At 40.8% G+C, this 23,642-nt stretch overlaps 1 protein-coding gene across 2 annotated transcripts in view; it reads left to right on the top strand.

The window, feature by feature from the left end:
- The window catches only part of LOC107393761 (phosphatidylethanolamine-binding protein 4), a 77,161-nt gene that overhangs the window by 22,847 nt on the left and 30,672 nt on the right, over positions 1-23,642 (top strand). Inside the window, exon 4 of one of the 2 annotated variants that reach the window (XM_054731413.2) lies at positions 7,502-7,597. The exons of the other annotated variant lie outside the window; for it this stretch is intronic. Within the exon in view, the coding sequence (XP_054587388.1) occupies positions 7,502-7,597 (96 nt within the window). The remainder of the gene's footprint in view (positions 1-7,501; positions 7,598-23,642) is intronic. 2 annotated transcript variants of the gene reach the window in all.

Genomic DNA, 23,642 nt, shown 5'->3' with positions numbered 1-23,642 from the left:
TGTTTCCTCCCATCTTCAGAATTGTGTCTCCTTCACGAGGCTTCTCATGCGACAGCTTTGCAAAGTGTAACTGTCACCATCCTTTATATATTTTATCTACACCAAGTGAAATCGTAGACAGTCTGTCAGAATAGATGATCTGCAAGACCGATAATGTTTCTCAGTCTCAGCTGCCAAAATAAAATGTGATAAACTGGAGTAAATTAATTTTTATGACACAAGTAATTAGGATTTTTAAGTATTTAGTGCTTTGAAATCGCGTGTCACATGCTGTGTAAACTCGACGTTTCCTGCTGCACGTGCACCGGTCTGAACAGATATTTATTGCTTTGGCATGTTTCCCTGCAAATATCTTTTGAGGAGCTTGATTTGAACTCCCAGATGGAGGTGAAGTTGCTAGAATGTGCTCACCTTTAAACTTTTTCAGGCTTTCTGGTGGAAACGTAACAGAAAAATAGCAAACCGCTGACTCTCAGCGTGTGGCATACTTGACAGATTAATTATAGATACGAGTCCACGGGTGTAATTTGCCCTGTTTGACTTTGTTGTTTTCTCAGCAGCCAAACTTCATGACAAATATATTTCCCTCTTGCCTCATTTAGCACAGAGTGAGTCTGAGGCGCATACCCCGGCACCTGGCTGCATGTTGCTCTAGCATACCTGTTAGTGGTAGTTACCGCGGCTGAGCATGTGCATTTTGCAGAAGCGCTTTCATGATAGTGAGTAGGTGTATGTGTGTAAAGCCACCACTAGAAAGTGTTGAAAGCCTCAGCTAGCAAGATCGCATCCAGGGTGACTAATAAGCTTAACATGAGCACGGCTGTGTTCGCAAACACGGTGCGGTGAAAGAAGTCTTCACTGTTGAGAGGAATGCAGAAATGACTCCTTAGGCTGCTACTAATTCCTTCACCCCCCTCAAGCCTCAATCAGACTGTGAACCATCTTTCTGTTCGCTGAGGATTTATCGCACTTTCAAATTGCAGATCAGAAACACGGTGCTTCGTAAACAAAGTTCAGGACAGACTTGGGTAAAAGTTTTCCAGAGAGCTGTGGATTTGCAGGTTACAGGGGCTCACTATATGGCATCGACTCATCTCGCCTTCCGTCATGAGGTAATTTGATTAAAATATAGAGTATTAGCATATTTCTATAATGAAAAAGAAAACACGATTATGCCATTATGTAAACTTCTGTTTCATATTCGGCTCTGAATCCTCTTGATTCCACTTCATAGCTCACCCACTCTTCTGCTTGGCTACCCGGCAGAACCTAGTAGCTGTGTGTAGCCCTTGAATATGCAGTTGTAGCCACACGTGACTTTCCTTTGACCATGTGGCTCCTCAAAGTGTGGATTTATAAGCCACTTCACACTCCACTCCTGTGTGGAGGAGGCTGAGATAAAAATAGTTAGGTTTGGAGGTAGCGAGCAGCCTGCACTATCTCAGGCACTTTACACAGAACTGTTGGAACTCATTTTGCATATCATTTATTTGTGTTGCTCAACAATGTGAATGATAAGTTAGTGTCGGCCGTTTTCATTGGCTCTGGAGAAACTATCAGTGCTATAAACTTAAAATAACTCAAAATGTGTAAATATTATGTTCAGTCTAACACCTCCCTTGAGACAAAATAACAAATTACCAATCTAAATTCTGGTTTTATTTCATTTTCATATAAAGGGAGCATATTACTGAGTGTTGGTACCATCAGAAAATCCAGACATGGCAACATGTTTCACTTCCTGATGCTGTATTTATATATGTTTTTAAAGTTGTTCTTCCGAAAACCAAAGAGTAAAGTTGTTCCACGTGGTGGCACGAATGTGGACTGAAAGTAGACCCCCACCCTGTCTAGATCCCTGCTTTGGTCATTTGGACCAAAGATGTCAGAGAAAACCATGCAGGACCAAATTTGACCCAATTAGAAATAAACGTAGATGGCTTGATAAGTCGCCGAAGAGTTAAGTAATTAATGTGCCACAAAAGATTTTAAAAGATTTTTGCCATCATTTATTTGGCATAAAATCAAAACTGTCTGAAAACTCATTTATTATTTGCTGTTCTTTGTATTGTTTGTAGATTTCAAATCTTCATTATTTTTGCAAATTTATATATTTTACCTCATTTTGTTTTATATATTGTTTTATTTATTCATCATTGTCTTACTTTTTTATCTCCTTCCACAAGGCCAGCTGGAGGGTCAGACATGTAGTTTGCTGACATGTGCTGTCGGCCTGATCATGTAGATCTTTTGGACCTGAAAAGCATGTTTTCAGTCTTTGATGAAAAGGATTTGAAGTTGCAGTAATCAGGTAGGTATTAGTTTTATTTCCAGAACCCCCTCAGTCTGCTATGATGCTGATGATGAAGGTTTTATTATCTACTGCTCACAGAGGAGAGCTGAGGTTTCAGCCTCTGCAGATGAGCCGCGGGGAAGGGGCTGTTATTAATGACAATAAGGACCTTTACACCTGAAAGGTTGTTGACCTGTAGGTGAGCGCCACCGGCCCTCTGTGTTCCCCATCTAATCTCTGGTTCCTACTCTTTTCTCAGGATTCAATTACTGCTGCCAGGCTGACCTCTGACCTCCTCTCCAGCAAAATGAACCTCGTCTTCTGACCCTGACAGTGTTACTTACCTCTGTTAAACTTCCTCCATGACCACCACATGCTCTAGTTCTGTTCCCCCTGCTGTCCAGCTACTAAACCAACAACTCGTCGCTTTGTCCTAATTGGATAACTTGACACTAGTTACCTCTGAATTTAAATTTTCCTTTACATTAATAGTTTATTGTATTTTATTCTGAATGAGCTTCGCTTGCTGTTTCCCTGAGAAAATCTAGTTGTGTTATTCTGTATTTACAGGCTGATCTTTCACCTCGCTCTAAGCTGCAGTCGATGGTTGTTAAGCCGTGACCGTCTCTTAATCACACAGATACCTGTTAATTACCCAACCAGTTCAAGTATTTTTGCTACTTAAACAGGGATTTAGGATCAATGCATTGCTTTGCTCTGAGCTGAGCATTGAACATGACTGACCATTAAATTAACCATCATGCATCACCATGTGTAGAGGCGGGAGGACAGGAAAAACACACAGGATAGTGCAATATAGGAGGATTATTAGGCAGCTGCATGGATGACACAATTTGATAGGGGGCCACGGATAAAGCATGAACTTGTAAACTCACAGAGGGGCCTCTCCATCCTCCCTCCTTCTCACTAACTCAAGTGTCATCAGTTAGCAGAGCCGGGCTCGACAGCTCAGGCAGCTCTATGAGAGCAGCAATTAGCCATCTCTCTGATTCTCATCCCCAGCAGAGTTCACTTAAAGGTAATGCAGTGGTCTTCCACCCTCAGAGCCTTTCTTCTATTGTTTTCTATCAGGGCAAATACTGCATCTATTTAATGTAAGTGAGAAAATATTATTTCTGAAGTTTTATGTAATAAATAAAATAGTTAAAGAAGACATGCACTTGTTATTTCAATGAATCTGCTGTGGTCTGTAGTAGAGATGAATGCCTCCTGTTTCAGAAAGTTTAAGTTAACTTGGTGTGTGTATGTGTGTGTCTGTGTGTGTGTGGGGGGGGGGGGGTTGTTGGGGGGCAGAAAATGGCAGAATTTGGACTCTTACTCATTAATATTCATGATGTGTTTGATTGGCTAGCAGCAAAGTGACTCTTCTGCTGCCTCTGTTTGCTTTGTGACGTTGATGTTTTATCTCCACAATTAACACAAGCCAGAAGGAGCTCTGCCGTGTTGGGGAGTTGCTAATGCTAATGGTTAGCTTCTACTAGCTGAGACATGCTCTGCTTTTTCCTGGAGGCTAAACCAACAACAGCCTTCCCGGTTTGAGAACCAAGATGGATGAGTCCATGAATGCTAATCTGCAGTAGCTGCTTTCATAAGACATCGTAAAACTGTCAACATGGTGTGTTTAATGAAAGTGCCGTGGCAGCTCGGTGATGCGGAAATTTTGCGACATTCACGCCGCCACGCTTGGTAGTAATATTGCTACAATGCCAGGTTTGTGAATGAAGATTACACCTTTGCGCAACAGTCCATAGTTTTCTTTTATCTGATGGCACCGTCTACGCTAGCTCGTGTTTGCGGCACATTAGCAGCGTTGTTTTCTAAATGAGGCTAAAGTGATGTAAATCTGTGTGGCTTTTTCTGACCCGACTGTTTCTCCGTCTATTTTTTTCTCTGCATCTAATGCAGGAAAAAGGGGTAGAAGACAGTTTCCACATTCAACCTGTGTGTGAAACTCAGTGAAATTATCACATTTAAAAAATAGCAAGTATTATACATTTCTTAGTTACCCTCTCTTTTAAAGTTATCGTTTTCTTCTCTAAAATGCTCCACCTTCAGAGTGTCCTTGAAGCGATCATGCTGACTGACTGGTGGCTAAAGACTCCCAGTTGAGCGCCGGGTTTATTCCAGCTGCCTGCATCTGAGGTGCGGTCTTAGTGGGCCGTTTTGCTGTGATCACAGCAGGCAGTGAGAGGTTAATCCCAAGAGAATAAAGACTCAATCTCCACCCCGCCTCCAGCTTTTACCCCAGACCCTCACATCCCCTGCTGCATAATGGCCCGATGAAGTCCTGTTTAACTTCCACCTTAATTACTGTGACATTTAACTATTAAATGCACTCTACTATATTGACCTTTGACCTCTTTTAGAAATGTTTCACTCAAAGACATTTTAGACACAGACATGACAAATACTTTATTGTGGAATTTGGGATCTTTAGTGATGTGCAATAGTCAAAAGCATTTTGATTTAACACTGAAAAGAAATGATTAAATGTTTATTTTCCGTGAGACTCAGCCCTCTGAAACTGTGTCTTGATATACATTTAGTTTGTTCAAGCCCTGGTAAATGATTTCAGATGGCAGAGTATGCATCTGTTTTTCCCTGGAGTCTTTCGCACATATCTGTGTGTAATTAATGTGAATTTTGACAGATGGAGGGGAAAAAAATGTCCTCGTAATAGAGAAGGAAGGGTACATGCCACAATGTGTGAAGTGCAGACTTGATGGGAGCTTCTTGTATTATTCGCCATCCACGCCAGCTGGACTAGCGAGAAATATTACAGGTAGAAATTCAGGCTTTAAATACGGGCAGAATCATTGAAATTCAGCACTCGCCTTAAATAGGCCAGCTCATTCTCGTTACAGTTGGAAATGAATGTGAAACGTTCTTACTTTTGTTCTAATTTTAGCTTTAGAGAATTTAAACCCGTCCCGTGAAGTGTGCTTCCATCCATGCTAAGTTTCGTGAAATATCCAATGAAGTATTCAATAGTAAATGTGGCTGGAGGTCATTTTTTAAATTTATTTTTTTTTAAAAGCTTAAAGTGCCTTTGAGGCTGTGGGTGTGTTCATGTGTGTTTATGTGTGTGTGTGAGCGGTTTGAAAGCGTGTTATTTCTGAATGTATCGGGTTTTACTTAGATATTAGTATAACTACATTATCACACTTTCTTTGCCTGGTAGCAAACATGTACAAATGAGGATTACAACTCTGGAGAAGGCAACAGGTCATGGTTGGTAAGCTGCCCGGGGGGGTCACTGATATAGAGTCACTTTTGACAGGCTGTGGAGGAGGCTCTATTGTTACTGGTGTGTCTGGATGTTACCTGCAGGCGCTATCACCGAGACTACAGTATTATCCTATTATTAGGCTTAGTAGTGTTTGCTTATTACTGCTTGTCAGGTAGGCAGAGAATCCTTCTGAAAACGAGCATCTGCAGAAAAATACATGACTACCTCTTTATCTCATTCAAGTACATCGGCTTAGGATAATTTTCTGAAGCCTGTAAGAATGTCTTCATGGGACAGAAACAAACAAAAATTTAAGGTTTATGTTTACATGGAAGCGTTTGATCCCTCGTAAATGTTTCACCGCTTCACCAACAGCGTTGTTTGGTAGCCGGCGCTCCAACGTAAGAAACGCTGCATCTGTTTTTTGACGTTCTAAGCCCGATATCATTATGGTCTTGCTTTCAATTGAAAGTGCATTTACTGTAGAAGGACATTGTGTCTATGTTTGTAGAGGAAGTGATCAAAATTAAAAAAAGCCCATCATATGGTCTGGCAGATTTTGGGCACCGGACCAGGGATGACAAATGTGCTCTTGCAATAATTCAATCTGCTCTCATAATTCTCTAACTTTTAGGGACAGACAGAATGAAGGTTTTTTTTTCTTTCCGGCAATTAAGCCGCCAAATCATGGTCCAATAACTGTGATCAAGTGTTAGTAAAGATGCTTTTTCTCTCCATTGACAGATTGAGGGGTATAAAGATACTTGGTAAGTGGCAGAAAGTTACTGTGAATATGTTAATGAGACGATATGGTATCACGTCCAAAACGTTGTCATTTTGTTTATGTCACAGTAATGATATTAAGTTTAAGGAATACCAGAAGGGATGGAGCTTGTTTGTGGAAAGAATGAGTTCATGATTAGCAGAGCTACCATATTTTTATTCTCCTGTAATGTATTCCTCTTTTAAAACCATTTTCCTTTTTAAGTTGTAATGTTTCTGTCTCAGTGAATTTAGGCTTTGATGGAGTCTGATAAGTTAAGGAGTATGATGGAGTGAAGATAATAAAAATAAATCTCTGACATTTCAAGCAACAAGGCCAAAAACTGTTCATAAATAAAACAAACACACTTCAGTTAAATCACAATTTTTTTTAAAGAACAGTTTCACTGAAAACCCATTTTTTCATAGTTCTTTATGAAATACGATTGGTCACTCTGAGCGTCACATGGAGGCTGAACATGAAAATAGTCCCCTAACCCCATTTTCTGCTTTGGCTGCCAAAATAAAATAGATGGGGAATTGCTCACGTCAGAAAAAGCCACACTGATCTACGTCACACTGCAAATTAGCATTCATTGACTCACCCATGTTGGTTTGTGACGGGGAAGGTTGTTGGTGATTTTGCATCCAGGAGAGAATAGAGCACGTCTCAGCTAGTAGAAGTTAACCGTTAGCATTAGCAACTCCACAATATGGCAGAACTCCTTCAGACTTGTGTTTTTTGTAGAGATAAAACATCAACGTTGCAAAGCAAATGGAGTCAGTGGTAGAGTCAGGTTTTTGTTCGCCAATCAGAGGTGAGATGTCTGAATGTGATGAATATTAATGAGTGAGATTCCAAATATTGCTGTTTTCAGCCCTATTCTCTACCAGGCTAAGTTCTGCTTCCTGAAAAAGGAACGCCCAAGCTTCATTTCAGCGTAAAAAACTCAAAAGGTATTTATTTATATCCGAGACTAGAGCAAGTGTACTAAAAAAACAACAACAAAAAGTGGCTGAGAGCTTTAAAGCTAAAAAGTAAGAGCAAAGAGTAAAGTTTAAGTATTTAAGCAGAGATGTTTATAAAAAACGTAATACAAACAACACATCTTAAAATGCAAAAAACGATGAAGTTGTGCTGAAAGTGGAACTGCCTTTGGGTCTGTGCTGAATGTTATATTCATATTTTCATACAGGAAAAGAAATACATCCTGGTGATGGTTGATCCTGATGCTCCCAGTCGCACCAAAAGCTCTGGTTACTGGAGGCACTGGCTGGTTGTGAATGTAAAGGTACAGTCCCAACTTCTGCTCATATTTCGTTTGATACTGGTCATATGGACAGCTGTGCTTTTTATTGGATTATAAAGTCATACAGTATGGTAGAAATTCATAAACTGGTGTTGGGTTGCTTTTAAAAAGTGCATTTTCATAATCTCGTGGCCCCAGTTGGCATGTCTCGTGTTTACATCTGCACTAAGGCCGATCGTAAAGCTGAAAAATTATGAATGGTTTTTAAGCCTAACTTGGCTACAAAAAACGATGCCAAGTTTGAAAATGTTAATTTTTCATATCATGTATCTTGTGCAATAAATGCCTGTGACAAAAGTGTGGGAGTAAGTCTTTCTAAATGGCTGTGAAAGTTTGCAAGGCCCTGTCAGCAGCAATTTCCCTCTGCTGCAGAAGAGCCTGGGACGTGTCAATGCAAGCGTGTGAGACTGAGATTGAGGAGAGCAGCATGCGAGGTGCACACTTTTCCTCCCATAGTGCTCCAGTCCCTCAGTTCCCCCTTCAGTGGAGAGATCTTGGCAGAGTGTCCTCCCTTCATCTGTTCCCCCAGGCAGAGCAGCTCCCCCAATGATCCACACTTCTCCATATTTTACACCCCCGAAATGGGCACCGCTCCGATCCCCTTATTTCTCTTCATATTTCACTCCTTTTTATCCATTCGCTTGTGTGTTTTCACATTCTTGCATTCTAACGCCAAATGCATGTTGAGTTGTTGATTGCCTCAAATATTTTGAGGTTTGCAGACATTTTATAATCCCTTGAGAACTGGGAGATCAACCCAGTAGATTAAAACTAGTGGTCTACAAAACAAGCACACAAAAGTGCTTTAGAGACGTAGCTTTGCTTCCTTTTGATTTTGCTATCACATGCTGTTCCAAACAAGCACCAGAAAATATCAATATGGCAATAAATTGTGGCAATATCATATCGATTTGTAAAAGCTGTGTATTTTGTACAATTTGCACCCAAGTAATTTCTTTTAAATAAAAATTATGTCAGTGAGGCACAGATGACATACCCAAACATTAATGAGTTTATTTCTGTAACCACAAAGTTTATGCGATTACTTTGGTCTCATTATAAAGGTAAACTATATTGGTTAGTCTTATTTATTGGGATGTGAATTTATGAAGTGACATGGGACACAGTAAATGTTGTGTACTGAACTGAACACTAGGTGGCACCAGAGTACTGTTATTGTATATAGAGGTGTAGTGTAGAGCTCAGGCGAAGTTCTGCAGAGGGTTACAAGATGAATGCTGCATGTATGCTTGTCCCTGCTTTTATAATAAATTTCATATGGATAAAATTACTCCCTGCCTGCTTTCGACCAACTGGGAACATAACAGTAAAACAGAGGACTTTTTTTTCCTTTCCTTTCTTCATGAGGTGTAATTTGTCATAATTCATTTAGTTTTAGTTGTTTGGAGCACTTAAAAAAGGTTGATAACTCTACAGTCAGTACTCCAGCATAATACATCTGCTATATGTACTTTTGTACATGTGTGCTTACATGTTTTTGCCTGTATTTCAAGATGCTTGGACAGGAATATGTTGTAGCAGAACAGCTGATACTATTAATATATTATTACTTCCACAATGTTTCACAACCCTATCCATAATGCTTACTGTGTATGTGTCTACATAGGAACTACTGTTGTGTATAGTGTCTTTTTAATTTTTATTTTTGTGTTCTTGGTCGGTTTTGTACTCCTTTGCTATCCGTCTGAGCTGTGGCAACACAAAGATGTCCCCACTGTTGGATCAATTATTTAATCTTATCTTTTTTTCTAATTAACTAATCGTAATTAACACGTTAAATTCCCACTACATTTATACACTTTAATTTAATGTATAATCAAGTAGTTTATGAGAAACTATTCTCAAGAAAACATTCATGCAACCATATTCCTGTGTTCCGTCAAGCATTTATTGTCATGTTCTGTGTCCCTTTGTTCCCCAGCCCCTCCAGTTCCCACTCCAGGTTCTCCTTTTGTGTTTCATAGCGCCGCCATGTGTCCTTTGTCTGCATCTCATTTATGTTTCTCCTGTGTTCCTTTAGTCTTCTCCAGTCACCCCTCTGCAGCCAGTCATCCCTCTGCAGTGTTTATAGTTTCAGCTTTTCATTTTTTAGTCTCTTTAATATGTTTTTGTCCCACCGGTTTTTGTAGTACTTCTTCCCTTTAGAATTTTAGTTATATGGTTGCTTTTCTGTTTTTAGGTTCACTCTTTGGTCATGTTAGTTTCTTCCCTGATTAGTCATTGCTTTCACCTGGTCCTCCCCCCACACTCCTCACACCTGCAGCTCATCTGCCTTCCATTATGCCCCAGTGTATTTAAGCCCTGTCTTGTCGGTCCATTGTTGTTTGTGTCAGCGTTGCTTGTGCTCTGTGTGAGCTTTTGTTCTCCTGATACTCAGGACTCTGGTTTTTGGCTTCCTGCCTTTTTGGATTATTTTTTGCTCTCCTAAATAAAAGGATTTTTATTTTTAAACACTCCTGCCTCGTGTCATCTGGGATATCTGCATCTTGGGTCCTAACAACCTCCTCCTTGCTCTCAACGTGACATTTATTAATCTTCCCCTTCAAATCAAGAACACGCTACTTCAATAAAGAACATTTTCTTGGTTTCTTATTTTCAAACCTATAAAGTAGCTGCATGGCCAGTTGAGAATAAACAAATATTTATCAAGTGTTCAGATCTCTAGCAATTCAATTTCCTGTCACTTGTGTGGGTGTTGACCTGCGTTGCCCATTTGGGATCAGCCAATGTGACGGGATCTTTTTCTGATTGTAACTGGTGGTGGTCAGAAGGGTTAATGAGCCTTTTGAGTGATGCCAACTGTGGTGGGAGGTGTTTAATTGACCGAGGTGGATAGATGACAGCATTCAACCTTAGTTTGGATTGACGTGTCAGTCTGCATGTATTAGATTTTGTTTAGTGCAGTGGTTTTGTAGTGGTCACTTTATGAAGAATAATTGCGGACATTTAATTCAACCAACTAGCTGCACCTATGAAATAATTAGTTCAAACTATAATTAAAAGTAAAGGCAGGTTGTGAAAGTCTTGGGCATGTTCCAAACAAATGAATTAGATGTTCACCAGCCAAATAATACAAGCTTTAGCAGTCTTATTTATATTTATTCATCGATTCTGGGTCAAGCATCCTTGCAGTGGTTTGCAGCTGATTCTGAAATGAGTATTTATCTAAATTCAAAGTTATGAAGACGAAGAATATTCAGCTGAGGGCAAGGCAAGGTCAGACTAGACTGAACAGGGAGTCTCAGCAGATTAAAGCTGTTTCTGCTGTTAAAAACCTTGTTTGTTGATAAATTCATCGTTTCTGGTTTGACTTCCATCGAACACGTGGATCTCAACTTTAGAAACGTGCTGAGAATCTCCTTAATTGTATGCCAGAACCCTATTTAGAGGAGTGTTGGTGTGCAGAGCATTTGTTGCCAGGTACACCAAAAGGGGTGATGGTAGCTCAGGAGTTGGGAGTTTACCCGGGAACCAGTGGGTTGTCAGTTCAAACCCAGACATTTCATCCTGGTGGTGGTTGGAGGAATCAGTGGTGCCTGTGTACAGCACCCTCATCCCTGTCAGTGTGCCCCAGGGCAGCTGTGGCTACAATGTAGCTCATCATCAACAGTATGAATTGGTGACTGTAGCATAAAGAACTTCGGAGTCCTCAGACTTAGAAAAGCACCGTAAAATTGTGTACAGGATCTTGCGAGAGGCTGGGGGGATCATTTACATGTTTAGTAGAAAAAATAGCATTTAATTAATTAGTAGTCATGATACTTATTACTGATGCATTTGCAACTTTATGTTACAAATAGAATTTTATTATGGAATTATAATGTACCAAATCAGTTTACAATTCAGTACATAAAATTATGGAATATAAAAGTATTTTACCAACATGAAAGCAGAGATGTACATTTACTTCCATAACACCGGCTCCAGACCCACAGCGAGGCTTGCATCATGCATGAATTGGGTGAACTTCTGTGAGTGCGTGTGTGCTGTGCACGCGTGTGTGTGAACCTCTCTGCTGCTGTCCTGCTGCGCTGCAGCTACCGCCTGCACTATCTTCAAACACAGTGATACGTCTTTGTGTTTTTCATGATCATTATAACCGGCCATAACAGACTTTTGTTTGATGTGGTTCAAAGTGCAGTTGGCTAGTTGTGTTGTAAATGTGGCAAATCTGCTAAACAAGCTAGCTTAAAACATTTTTTTCATGCATCTTAACAACGTTCTAACATGGTATAGCTATAAATATTATGTGAAGATTTAAAAAATGAAAAAATTAAAGAAGTGGTTCTTGTCTAAAAACCTTCAACAATAACAGCCTGGGTCTGAAACCAACTGTTGGTCCATGTGGTTGTTTGTCTCACTGAACCACTGCATTTGCCTGCGTCCTCCATTCATTACGTGTTGCACATTTAGCAACAGAACACCACCAGTGTGAGAGGTTCTCAGCTCAAGGATGTCAGAGAAGGAGAAATATCTGGCCGCTAAACAACTTTAGGACAAGCTACCAGCATCCCAAAAGGAAAAACACTATTTTTCACGGACAACTAAAGATGTTTGGACCTAGAAAACAGGGACAGGGGTTTGCCACTATCTCGTTTACTGTGGCAACGCATGTTCCGGTATCAGGCGGACGTGGCCTAGGGATGACAACCTACAGGTGTGAGAATTCCATGACCATATTTGTGTTTAAAACCTAGCTTCTTTTGAAGATTTGCTATTATATCTTTAGCAGATAGGACATGTTTTAGGGCAGGGGTGTCAAACTCATTTTAGCTCAGGGGCCACATCGAGGGAAATCTAGTGCCAAGTGGGCCGGACCGGTAAATTAAAAACAACTTCAGATTGTTTCCTTTGTTTTAATACAATCAATATCAAACAAGGCTGGAGCCTGAGGACAGTGTATCCAAAATAGTACAAGTGCAACACCTGAAGTGTACTTGAAAATTTGAAAAAAATAAAAAATAAATAAAAAAAACATCCCTTAGTGATTCAAAGAGCTTACAGATCACGTGGCTAGATCAGTTTCATGCAGCACTTAAAGTATATTTGACTCATTTTACTTAACATCTTTTAGCTTTCACCAGCACATCGATATCAGAAGTCACATCCTGAGTGGCGGCCAACTTCAGGATGTGATTCAAGTTCTTGCGTGTGAGCCTTGAGCGCAGCTTTGTTTTATTTATACTCATTACAGAGAAAACTTGCTCACAAAGATACGTTTATTTTCACTCTACATTGTAAAGTGTGAAAATAAAGTTTACACAACCATCCCGCGGGCCGGATTTAACCCGTTTGCGGGCCGGATCTGGCCCGTGGGCCATATGTTTGACACCCCTGTTTTAGGGTTTGTGAACGTACAGAGAACAGAAGCTGATTTGAGGTCAGTGTTTTGTGAAAAGTAGACACTAGTTTAGACCTCTACTGCAGCATGGCTCAGAACCACAGCTCAGATTTGCATGACGAACAGCTAATTCAAAGACACACGCAAAAAAAAAAAGCCTAAGCCCACACCTTGGCTTAGCACAACATGTTCTGGTCATCAGCACCTCTTTCCTTGCAGACACGAGCTATAAGAACAATCCAAATGTTATTTTTTTACATCAGATATTTTATTTAACTGTATTACATCTTAAGTTTTGTCAGCCAAGAACAATTTCTTCTGGCAGTTATGTGTAAGCTGCGTAGCTGGATGTCTTGTCGTCTCTCACCAGCTGTCCACTTGCTTTTAGAATAACATTATGAGATGCTGCCTATGCATTTGCAGTGCAAACTGCCCATTATCATTGACCCTCTGGGCTGCAAAAAACAGTCATTTAGAATCTTCTACCACACGCACCGTGTTTTACATCAATTATGGACAATTACCAAAATAAGCGTACAACAGATTGTTGTCTCGCTCTCTTAAGTTGAATTCCAGATTGCGAGCAGCTCCCTCCTCCTCTCTGCTCTACTGGAGTCTAAATCAATACAGATGTTCCAGCATGGTGTTGCAGAAATAATGACTGTAACAAGCAAATCATTTGTATCTGAATAGAGTCAGTTTATATAAATACAACATTAGGTGTTCTGTATTTTCTTGTTAATACTCTTGTTAAATGTCTTTCCTTCTCAGAGGAAAAAAAAGATTGCTTTTAAATCCCATTTAGAACTGATTTATGGCTTTAGGTTTTTATGGATGTAATAATATAAGATGTTTCTCTCCTGGGAGTTAGTCGTTGTGAAAAAAATATTTTAAAAGGCAATTTTTGGAAGTTTTGGGTTGTGAATTTTTGTATCTTTTGGAAACAAAAGCATAAACGTTTTTGCTTCATTTTCTAGTGAGATGAGGTGTTTCAGCTCTGATGACTTGTCTCTGTGATTCTTTATTTTTAAATTCACCCCAGTTTGATCTATGAGCAGGAAGCAATCAAATGTTTCTGTGCTTCCTCTCTGTGACCTATTGAAAGCCATTTGGACTGAATGTTTTTACAGTGCATGAAGGACATGAGAGCTTTAACATCCACCTCTATTGTTGCATTTCCCAAAAGGGGAAAGAGCCTGTTGTACTGCTGCTCAGGCAAATGCAAACAGTGGAGCATTGTGACTGTATCAGACCAGCTGGCTTTGTGTTTGTGAGTTCTGTGGCCTGCAGAGATCATCTGCTCCACACCTCAACGTGTCCTTTAACAGCAAACTATTAGACGTGCAACCCCTTACAGCATTTTATTTAGTGTTAAATATTTTAAACGATAACGCGTTTGTTGTTTTGTTTGGTTTTTGTGATAAAACGTTCACTTTAATGGACCGTATCCCTCATCCAACCAAGATAAACATGTTTTAGGTGATAGATCTCCACTTGCAGAGACAATGCTTTAAAAACAAACTATTTTAGTTTGAGTCATTTACAATATTTTTCATTTTAAAAAAGAGAAATTTGTCATATTTATTACAGAATAAATGCAGTTATGACAGTTTGTCAACATATATTGTTAAAATGTGAAGGAGGGGGTAACTTAAGAAATGCGACAGTGGTTTAAAATGGGTTTAATTGCCATAAAAGTTTTTAAAACAAGCAAGCAAACAGTTGGAGAGCATTATAAAAATAATGCAAGACAAAAAATTCTCAAGAAAGTTAACAGTTAAAAGACAACTTATCAACATATAAAACAAACTTTGGTTCAAACTTTGTACAAAGTTTCACAGAACTGAAGGCATTTTAAAACCACAAGGAGGTTGATAAAAGTCTTAAAACCAAAACAGAGTCAACCTTAAAACTGAGTCAACCAAGTTGGCACCACCCAAAGATCCTTATGGATCACTAAGAGCTTTAACCTTTAAAACTCGTTACTCAGAGTTAAAACCTTTACATTTAAAACTCATCAATTCGAAGGGGTTTAAAACAAAACAAGGCCTGGAGGACATCAGAACCCCTGCACCGCTGCCTCCCAGACTGCTGAAGGCACAGCCTTTTATCCCAGGTGTTGGTCGTCAGAGAGATTCAGCTCAGCTGTGCCCCTCAGCAGCCTGGAGGAGAGGAGGAGGAGGCGCGGTGTCTGGCAGATCACCGGGGCTGGGTGATCCTGGCTCCTGCACCTGAAGAGGCCAGGCTGGTGACCATAACGCCCCCACAAATAAAAGAAAAAGGATAAAAGTTAGTAAAAACACACAATACCAACTTTTAAAACTTTTTAATTAAAAGCAAGGATCCCATATGAAAAGCAATGAGAGCCCCCGATATAAAAATAAAACAGGCTATCTGTATTCCTAGTCTTCATGCAGAATGTTGGAGGGGACATATTAAGCACAAAACCAGCAGAGCCTGGAAGAAGGCCTCTGACTAGCACATCCCCCAGACGCCCTGGGGTGCTCCCGAGATGGTGTCCAAAGGGACACCAACACTACCCTCCTCACCGCAACACTAGGTAAAAACAAACAGGTCTCTTCCTAAAGAGGGAGAGCCTCTGAGCCTGCCTGCGGGGGGACTTCCGCAAGCGGAGGTGTATTAGGTGGAATGGCCTGTTCCCGTTTCACACGTGTCTGCTTGAGCTTGAAGCGCTAATTGGTGGATGCGCACAGCCGTGTCTGCGTTGGTTTGGAGTTCCAACCGATGTATCTCAAGTTCCGTTTTCAGTTTCCTTTCTTGGGCCCGCTCATCGGCTTCAATCTGGAGTCGGGCCAGACAGATTTTTAGATGAAGTCCTTCAGTTGATTCCCCTCCAGGAGAGTGAGGAAAATGAAGGGGAGAAGGACGAGGCAAAGTCTTCTGTTCCTCATCAGATCCTTTCTCCTGCTTGCTGTCACTGGCAGAATCAGGATCAGCTGGAGCACCAGCATCAGAAGGGGGCATGAGCACCCCCTGATCTTCCAGGAACTCCGTGACAAATGTTCTTAGTTCCTCTTTCCGGAGCTGTTTGGGGACTTCTAAATCGAAGTGCGCGGCCACCTGCAGCAAGTCAGCTTTACGACAGCTCTCCCAACAGCCGGTGAGATGGGGCCTCCATAAATGCCTGCAAATCAAATGAGGCCATCAGGTTAAGGTCGCCTTTGTCTAAGAAAAATGAAAAAAAAAAAACACTGTTTCAAACACACACACACACACACACACACACACACACACACCAGGGGATCTTGTTAACCACAACTTAAAATGGTTGGGATATTTTTATCCCGGACGAGCCCCCATTTATGTTACAAACCCTAGATGGAAGTCAGTTGTGGTAGGAGAGGTAAATTACTTCAACAACAGTAAAAAAAATGTAAAAAAAAAAAAGCAGCCTCCATTGCTGATCATCGCTAACCTTCAAGCAATAAATGATAGGACAAAAATGTAGAACCTCTGCAAAAGCCTTCAAGTTTGTTTTAGCTAAATACCTTCTCAATATTGCAAAGAAACATTCCTAATTGCATTGTTCTTCATCCGGTAATTATCCCAACTGTGGCATGTTGTGATTCTAGCGTTTATTTTTTGACAGACAGCTGCCCCCATATGGAAGCCAAAAACAATCTCCCAAAGACCAAGCGAACCATAGCTCGCTTCATCGTGAGAACAAATAACCAATGATATTATTCATAATTAAACTCTTATTGTGTGCTCTGCTGAATATTTTCATTCTTCTGCCTTTCTTCTGCTCACTCTCGTCCCCCCCCCCCCCCCAAATACTTTGCACCTAGTGCTGGGAACATCTGTCTGGCGTCAGAGTGGAGCCTGGCTGTGCAGATTGGAGCAGGTAGAGGAGCACATTGTAGCCCGGCTAATGATGAGAGTGTCTGCCCTCTCTCTTGGAGGAGACGCAAGCTGCTGCTTCACGCTCGCTCATTCCACTCATACGCCCAGGGAAACAGATTTCCAAACATATGCAGTATGTTTTTAATCCAGTTGAGCACTTCAATCCCCAGCAAACACAAATAACCTTACGGGACATCCATATCTTATGACAAGGGGGTGGGCGCTAAGCAAGTGAACAATTTTTCTTTTTAATGTGATTTTTTTTTCCCTCCAAAGTTGCCCAACATGCTCGTAACCCAGGTTAACTGTTTGGTTGTTTATGGTTTCACAAAGTTTTACGCAGAACTGTCTCCTGGCTTCACGTCATGTGATGCAACTTCTAATTTAGGCTCAACTTGGTGCACCTGTTGTTCAAACCTAATTATTTGTTTTTGTGCAACAGATGCTGTCAGTTCTACACATGAACTAGAAAATCTTTTTGAAAATTCTGGTGTAAATCATTCTGGCCCTCACAGTGCAGTTAGCGTGCAGGTCCTTCACTTTTTTAAATAACAATCAGAACCTCCCTTGGTAAAAGCTAACAATAGCCCTTTACACTAGCAGCACAGCTGGACGCGCTTAACATTTAGAGCATGTGCTCATCCCTTCGACTAAAGCCAGATAAATGTTGGAGGTGCAGCTACACGCCACAGAGTTCAACTTCTGGAAGTCGCTCCCCTCTTTAACCATCTCAGGCTCAAAATAAGTTTTGATAAAAGGACGAACAACTAAGTCCTTCAGGGGTAAAAATGCTCATGAAATACGTATGTGGAGTAACCAGGTAGGTAGGTTTTAACTGTTGCAAATCTGCAACGCCTGCCTCCAGAGGGTTAAACCTCACCACATTTCCTCATCTGCTCAGCCAGACTCAAGTGCTGGAGTTTATTTAGTAGCGCAGTGAAAACAACTTTATTAGGTGTAGAAATGCCTCTTGTCTGCTTCCGTTGATTTGTGTGATTGCGAGACAGAGTTTGACCCGGGCCAACGCAGCAGAAACCGGTGCTTTTGATAACATAGTTCTCAGGTGTGCTGACTCTTGTTATCTGCGGGGCCTTTCCTGCATCCCTTTGCTCAAACACCTTGTAACGTTACTGAGCTTATTATCAAACAGGTTCTTCTTCGGTGTGGGCTGCTGCTCTCACTGTTCTCTGCCACCTAGGGAGAATTACATAAGAATCCTCCGCTCGGTTGTCAGCTCCATCCCCCGTCCATATACAACAAACGCACAGACACACACGCACACACACACACACATACACACACACATTAAACAGTAGCTGATAACCTGCCGAGCCCTCTGTAAAAACTGGCCTTCCTGCCTTGGTTGCTGTGGAGAAACGACTGAAGAGGTTTTACTGCACAAAGCACACGCGCTGATAGTTTAGGCAGCAATCTTCCATAAAACCTGATTTTACTCGAAGCCTATGAGGTGTGCTCTAGGAATCCAAATTCCCATTGATGTTGTATACATTTAGCTTTTCTTTCTCAAAGAGAGTAGGTATTTCATTTACTTTGTGTCATTGTGTAGCATCGGCTGGTTACACACATTCACGATTATGTTTCACATAAACAAGGACAACCTAGAAAGCCTTCTCTGATCCAGTCTGTCACACTACAGACTGGGGGGGGGGGGGGGGGGGCATATTGGACCTTATCCATGTAAATGCAGTTTAAAAATCTGAAGCTCGGCACACATAAAGGCACTCCTTTTAATATGTGCCCCCTTTCTTCACACCCACGGCCATTGTGTATAAAATCCTGTTTTTCCTGAAAAGATTTCTAGTCACAGCCGCAGACAATGTTCCCCCACACAAGCTGTCGTCTTTTGTCATACCCCCTCCCCCCTCCCCCATTCACTTCAGTCAGGAAAGCAGGATCTTTGGCAGTCGGCCGGGCCGCATGCGGGTACAGGTGTAGGGGCGGGAGAGAGGGCGAGATGGAGCCAGCCTACCTGACCCCCGTAAACTGGTCAACTTTGACAGATATGGAGATTGGGGGGTAGAAGGAGGTAAAAAGGGGTAGGAAAATGAACAAATGTCAGGGTTAGTGGGGGGCTGTCGGGGCTGCAGCTTTGGAAAAAGCTTCCTCTCAGGGGTGTCTCCTGATATGGCACGGTGAAGGGAGAGCCGAGGCATGCTGATAAAAACAACTCACTAACAATTATGCTCACCTAAAATAGCCATTACTTAAGTATATAGCATGCTTGGCAGTTAATTGTACACAAAAACAAAGACTTCACAAAAGACCTCCTGAAGCCAACATATTTTCTTGTATTTTGGCATGATAATTAAGCGTGACAGCTATGACTGCAAAGTTGGCAGATACTATGGTGGCCTGTCTAACTCCCAAGTACTGATTGTGATTTGCAATTTAAAAGTAAACTAAAAGTAACCAAAATCCAGCTAAAATCTCATTTTTCAAATGGCTCGAAGAGGTGAAATTAAAGCCTCTCTCGCACCGCGGCAGCCATGTTGATGTTGTCGACGTCCATTAATGTTACAATTGTGAGTACTTTATAGTAAGAGTAGCGTGCAATTGTTTACTGATATTAAATAAAGAGCCCATTCCCACCATTGCTTTGAGGGTGTGACAATTAATAACACTGAAAACGGATTAGGCCGTTTTGTGCAGATTGCAGCTTATATGTGCTTTTTGTAATGACGTTAAAAGCGTTATATTTCATCCACAAATACAATGAGAGTGATTGGAGCACTTCCTCTGAATTATTCTCTGAACTTGTTCAACTTCTGCTTATTGATATGCTGTCAGACTAACAACCAAAACAAAAATAAAGAAAGAGAAAGACCTCTGATCTGTGCTATTGACCATTATCATAGCCACGAGGTTTGTTACAACGCGGTATTTTTATGCTACACTTTGCGAGGAATCTGTTTACATTCCAGGGTTGCTGTATAGTTCACTTCTCGGCGCAGCTCAGTCCGATTCCAAAGCACTGTATAGATTTCTTTCAGCTGATGAAATTAAAAAGACAGCAGCGTGTGTGTGTGTGTGTGGTGTGCCTTCCAGCAACGCGATTTGCCTGCAAGTTCACGATACGGGTTGAGAGGGGAGTTCCTTTGGGGGGGATTAAATAGCTCCCTCTTTTCCTTCCCTCCTCCCCTGCCTTCCATACTCGCAGAGCACAAACAGCTTGCAGGGCTGTGCGGTATACTTGTACATGTTATTATTTATTAATTTTTTGCAACAGTGCTGCTCACAGGTAACAATAAGCCAAGGTCAAAGGTTAAGAGGGATTGTGGAGCTTGTATTCATGTGTGTTCCTGTGGCAAGCATTGTGCATGCAGGCAGGGAAAACAGTGCCCATAGTGTAGCTGGGAGAGAACCAGGGTGAGTTTACTTGCTAGAAAAGGGGTTTTGAAAGAACGCAGCTGTGGGTACACACAGATGTGTTAGAGTGGTCCAGATTACAATGTTAGTAATTCTCTTACTAGACCACACAAAACCAAAAGGCTTTTTAAGAAGCTGTCCTGTTTGTAGGTGTTGCATCTGCTAAATGATCACCCGTTCCTGGAAAAGATCTCACTGGTGTTCGAGCTCCTCAAAAAGAAATCATTGCTTGTGTAATCTACTTATGTGAAGAACAAAAATGAAGATTTGGCCCAAAACCTCAACTGGAGCAAAGATTTTTCTCACCTGCTGGTTTAACCTTCTCATAAGTGTCCTGATTCTCTTAAGTGGTGTGTGACTTTTCTTTCCTAAGTTATAATAGTTCTATGGTTGAGATCAAACATGTTCAGGAAGTTATTTTCAAAAAATCCCTCTCATGTAAAGCAGTTTAATCTGTTTTATTCTTGACAAGATCAAGCTGGCCACGCCCATGCAATCTCCCACTCAGGCTGCTATGCTAAGAAGCTCCTATTGACCCTTTGCACGTGACATCATGCCACTCATGTGACCGCCCCCTTCGCCATGATGGACGGCAAAAAGACCGTTTACACCCATTGAAACTCCAGTGAAGCTAGTCAAAACAAGCCAGTTTGTAGCCTATTATCGTTTTTATTTAGTTGATTTGACAGTAAAATGGTTTTAGCTTGCTGCGTGGTTGTCTGCACTAACAGACAAGGATGTAAACTCAACTCGTTTTGTTTTTTAATAACTTTTATGGAGACTGAGGATGGAGATGGACTGCAGCGATCAATCAATCAAGCGGACTAGCAGGCCTCAGATTTGCAGCGAACATGTTTTTACTGGGTAAGATTAACGTTCATTTATTTCACGAGGAAGACAGGAACAGGGATAAATGCGATGTGTTTATAGGGTTATTGATAATCCTCATGGATGGGTATTTCACCATGAAGGCTGCGTGCCGACCACTGTAGTGTAAAGCGAGATAATTATTAACAATATTAAAGCTCCAGTGTATGATTACATGTGTTAAAATTATGTTATTTATTTATATGAGCGTCGGCGTTCAGAGATCTTCTCATTCCGGTGTGAGAGCAGCGGCTGAAGCCGGTAACACCACCAGCAACAGAAGCTGGTAGGGATCCGGACTTTTTAAAAATCAGCTTTGGTGTAAATTGAAACGCTGTTTATAACATAAAGTTATAAATCCAGCGGGGTGAATTTAGGCAAAGACAGCAACATGTTTACATCGGTGAACAGCTGCAGAGAGAACGTAAGCTAACGTTGGTAAGCTAGTTAACATACCGCTCTCTATGAGCCCCGGCTAGATGTGCCACTTCTTCTGAAAACTGAACCGGGCATGGACTAGTTGAAGGAATGCTGGAGGAGTTTTGTTTTTGTTTTGATCGCAAAAACAATTTCAGGCTCTACTTTTCCCTTTGTCTAGTAATCATGTCGCTCACTGTTTACATGCTTTTGCCATCCACCATAGTTGACACACGTGATTAGGTGACGTCGGTGCAAAGGGTCAATACCTGGGAGGGGCTCAAAGTTGAGCTGCTGCTCCTCCAGCAGCATATTTTTCTTGCATGTGAGAGAGAGGTGGTTCTATGCTATTTTCCTCATTTGTGATGTCACAAATGAGGAGTTTTTGAAAAACCAAAAACTGGGTGGGTGTTTGGACTGTTTACAGAGACAGTAGAGATGCACATGGCAGCACAAAAGGATTTAAAAGGTTAATTTTACATAATATGTCCCCTTTAATTAAATGTTCTCTTTATGTTATACAATAGTGTTGTGATAGATGTAATTCTACCACTGGCTGCCATGTTTTTAAGGTCAACACACTGGTCAAGCAAAATCCTCTAACAGTCAACCCTTAGTTGCTATGAATGCGTTCTTGTGACAATAATATATTGATATGATCCATATTTATTATTATTATTATTAATATTATTATTATTATATAGACTCATTAAGCGCTTAGGCAACCTAGTAAAGCACACAAAATGTCTAATAAATAAAAGAATAGGCACCTGAGTAATTTCATTCATCATATTCATGTGATAACACCCTACCAATGTCACTTTAGTTTAGAAATGTACAGATTAGTTTGACTTATAGTGTGCTCCTAAATGTTTGGAGGTGTGGAAACAGAACTTTTTATGTCCAGATTGTTGCCTTTGTCAGATTCAGTGAACATTTCTTTTTCTGTAAGCACCTGAAACCACCATAAAGACATATAACAGTCATGTTTTACAACAGTTCCTTTTAATTCAGACTAATGTAGGAAATCAGTGACAAAGTTGCATGCTTTTCACTCCAGCTTCCAGTGCATTTATACCCTTGATGCCCTTACAAAATGAAATCCAGACCAATGGTGCATACAACTGAATGTGGAAATATGTAGATTTTAAAATACAGCTTTTAAAAATTATACATCCCCATTAATGTATTCCAAATAAAGGCATTTGTTTCATAACATGAAACAAGTTACTCCACATTTTTGCACAGTATATGTTCCCCAAAAGTAGGAATTAATAATGAAGATGCTTTTTTGGCCTGAAATTGCTATTCAAACAATTATGTACTTAGTTTCTTCCAACAAATGCATTCCACATTATTGTTTTGCCTCACAGCAAAGCACCTAAAAGACTAAAACCTTTCATTCCAGCAAAGGCCGCTATTGGTCACCGTCAATAAAAGCATAAAAGCATTTATTTCCCACGTTTGTCAAATTAACAGCATACTCCATCTCCCATAGGACTTGTAAGGTTCATTAACCTTTCTGTGAAGTGGGACAGGTTTCCAGCAGTTACCATAACCTCTGTCTCGCTGCTGCCTCAATTATAATAGAAGAATTAAACATCCAGTGATTCAAAACAGTAATGCTGCCTCTTAAATCCCTTTGTACCAGCTCTCAGTTGTTAATGACTAAAGACACTGAATGAACTGTAGTTATCAGCAGATGTAACTGGACAGAAGCAAATCAAACAGCCACACTAAACAGCAGGGTTGCTGACTGAGGGTGTGCACTGTTTTTGAAATAATTAGTTAAAGCTTTTGGGATTTGTTTTTAAGATGCTGCTTTTGTTCCGTGTAACTAATGTTCATATGTAGGACTGACTATTCGCTACAAGGTGAAAATTGAGGCTGTTTGTTATTATTTGTTGCGGATTGCAGGCTCTTGCATCAAAGTTTTCCTTCCCACTTTCACTTAAGCTCCCCATCCTTCCAAAGTCAAAAGAACAGACTCACCTAAAAATAATTAGGAGATCAATTACACGCCTGTTGAGCTCCTTTAATTTCTCAATGATTAGATTAACCGAGTAGACAAAGAGTTCGTTCTCTTGTCCACCTACTCCTCCTTCCTCTTCATTTTCCCTTTTACTGCTT

The sequence above is a fragment of the Nothobranchius furzeri genome, chromosome 17 (assembly GCF_043380555.1).
Source record: "Nothobranchius furzeri strain GRZ-AD chromosome 17, NfurGRZ-RIMD1, whole genome shotgun sequence".
Taxonomy (NCBI): Eukaryota; Metazoa; Chordata; class Actinopteri; order Cyprinodontiformes; family Nothobranchiidae; genus Nothobranchius; species Nothobranchius furzeri.
This window is presented reverse-complemented; position numbering and strand designations above follow the sequence as displayed.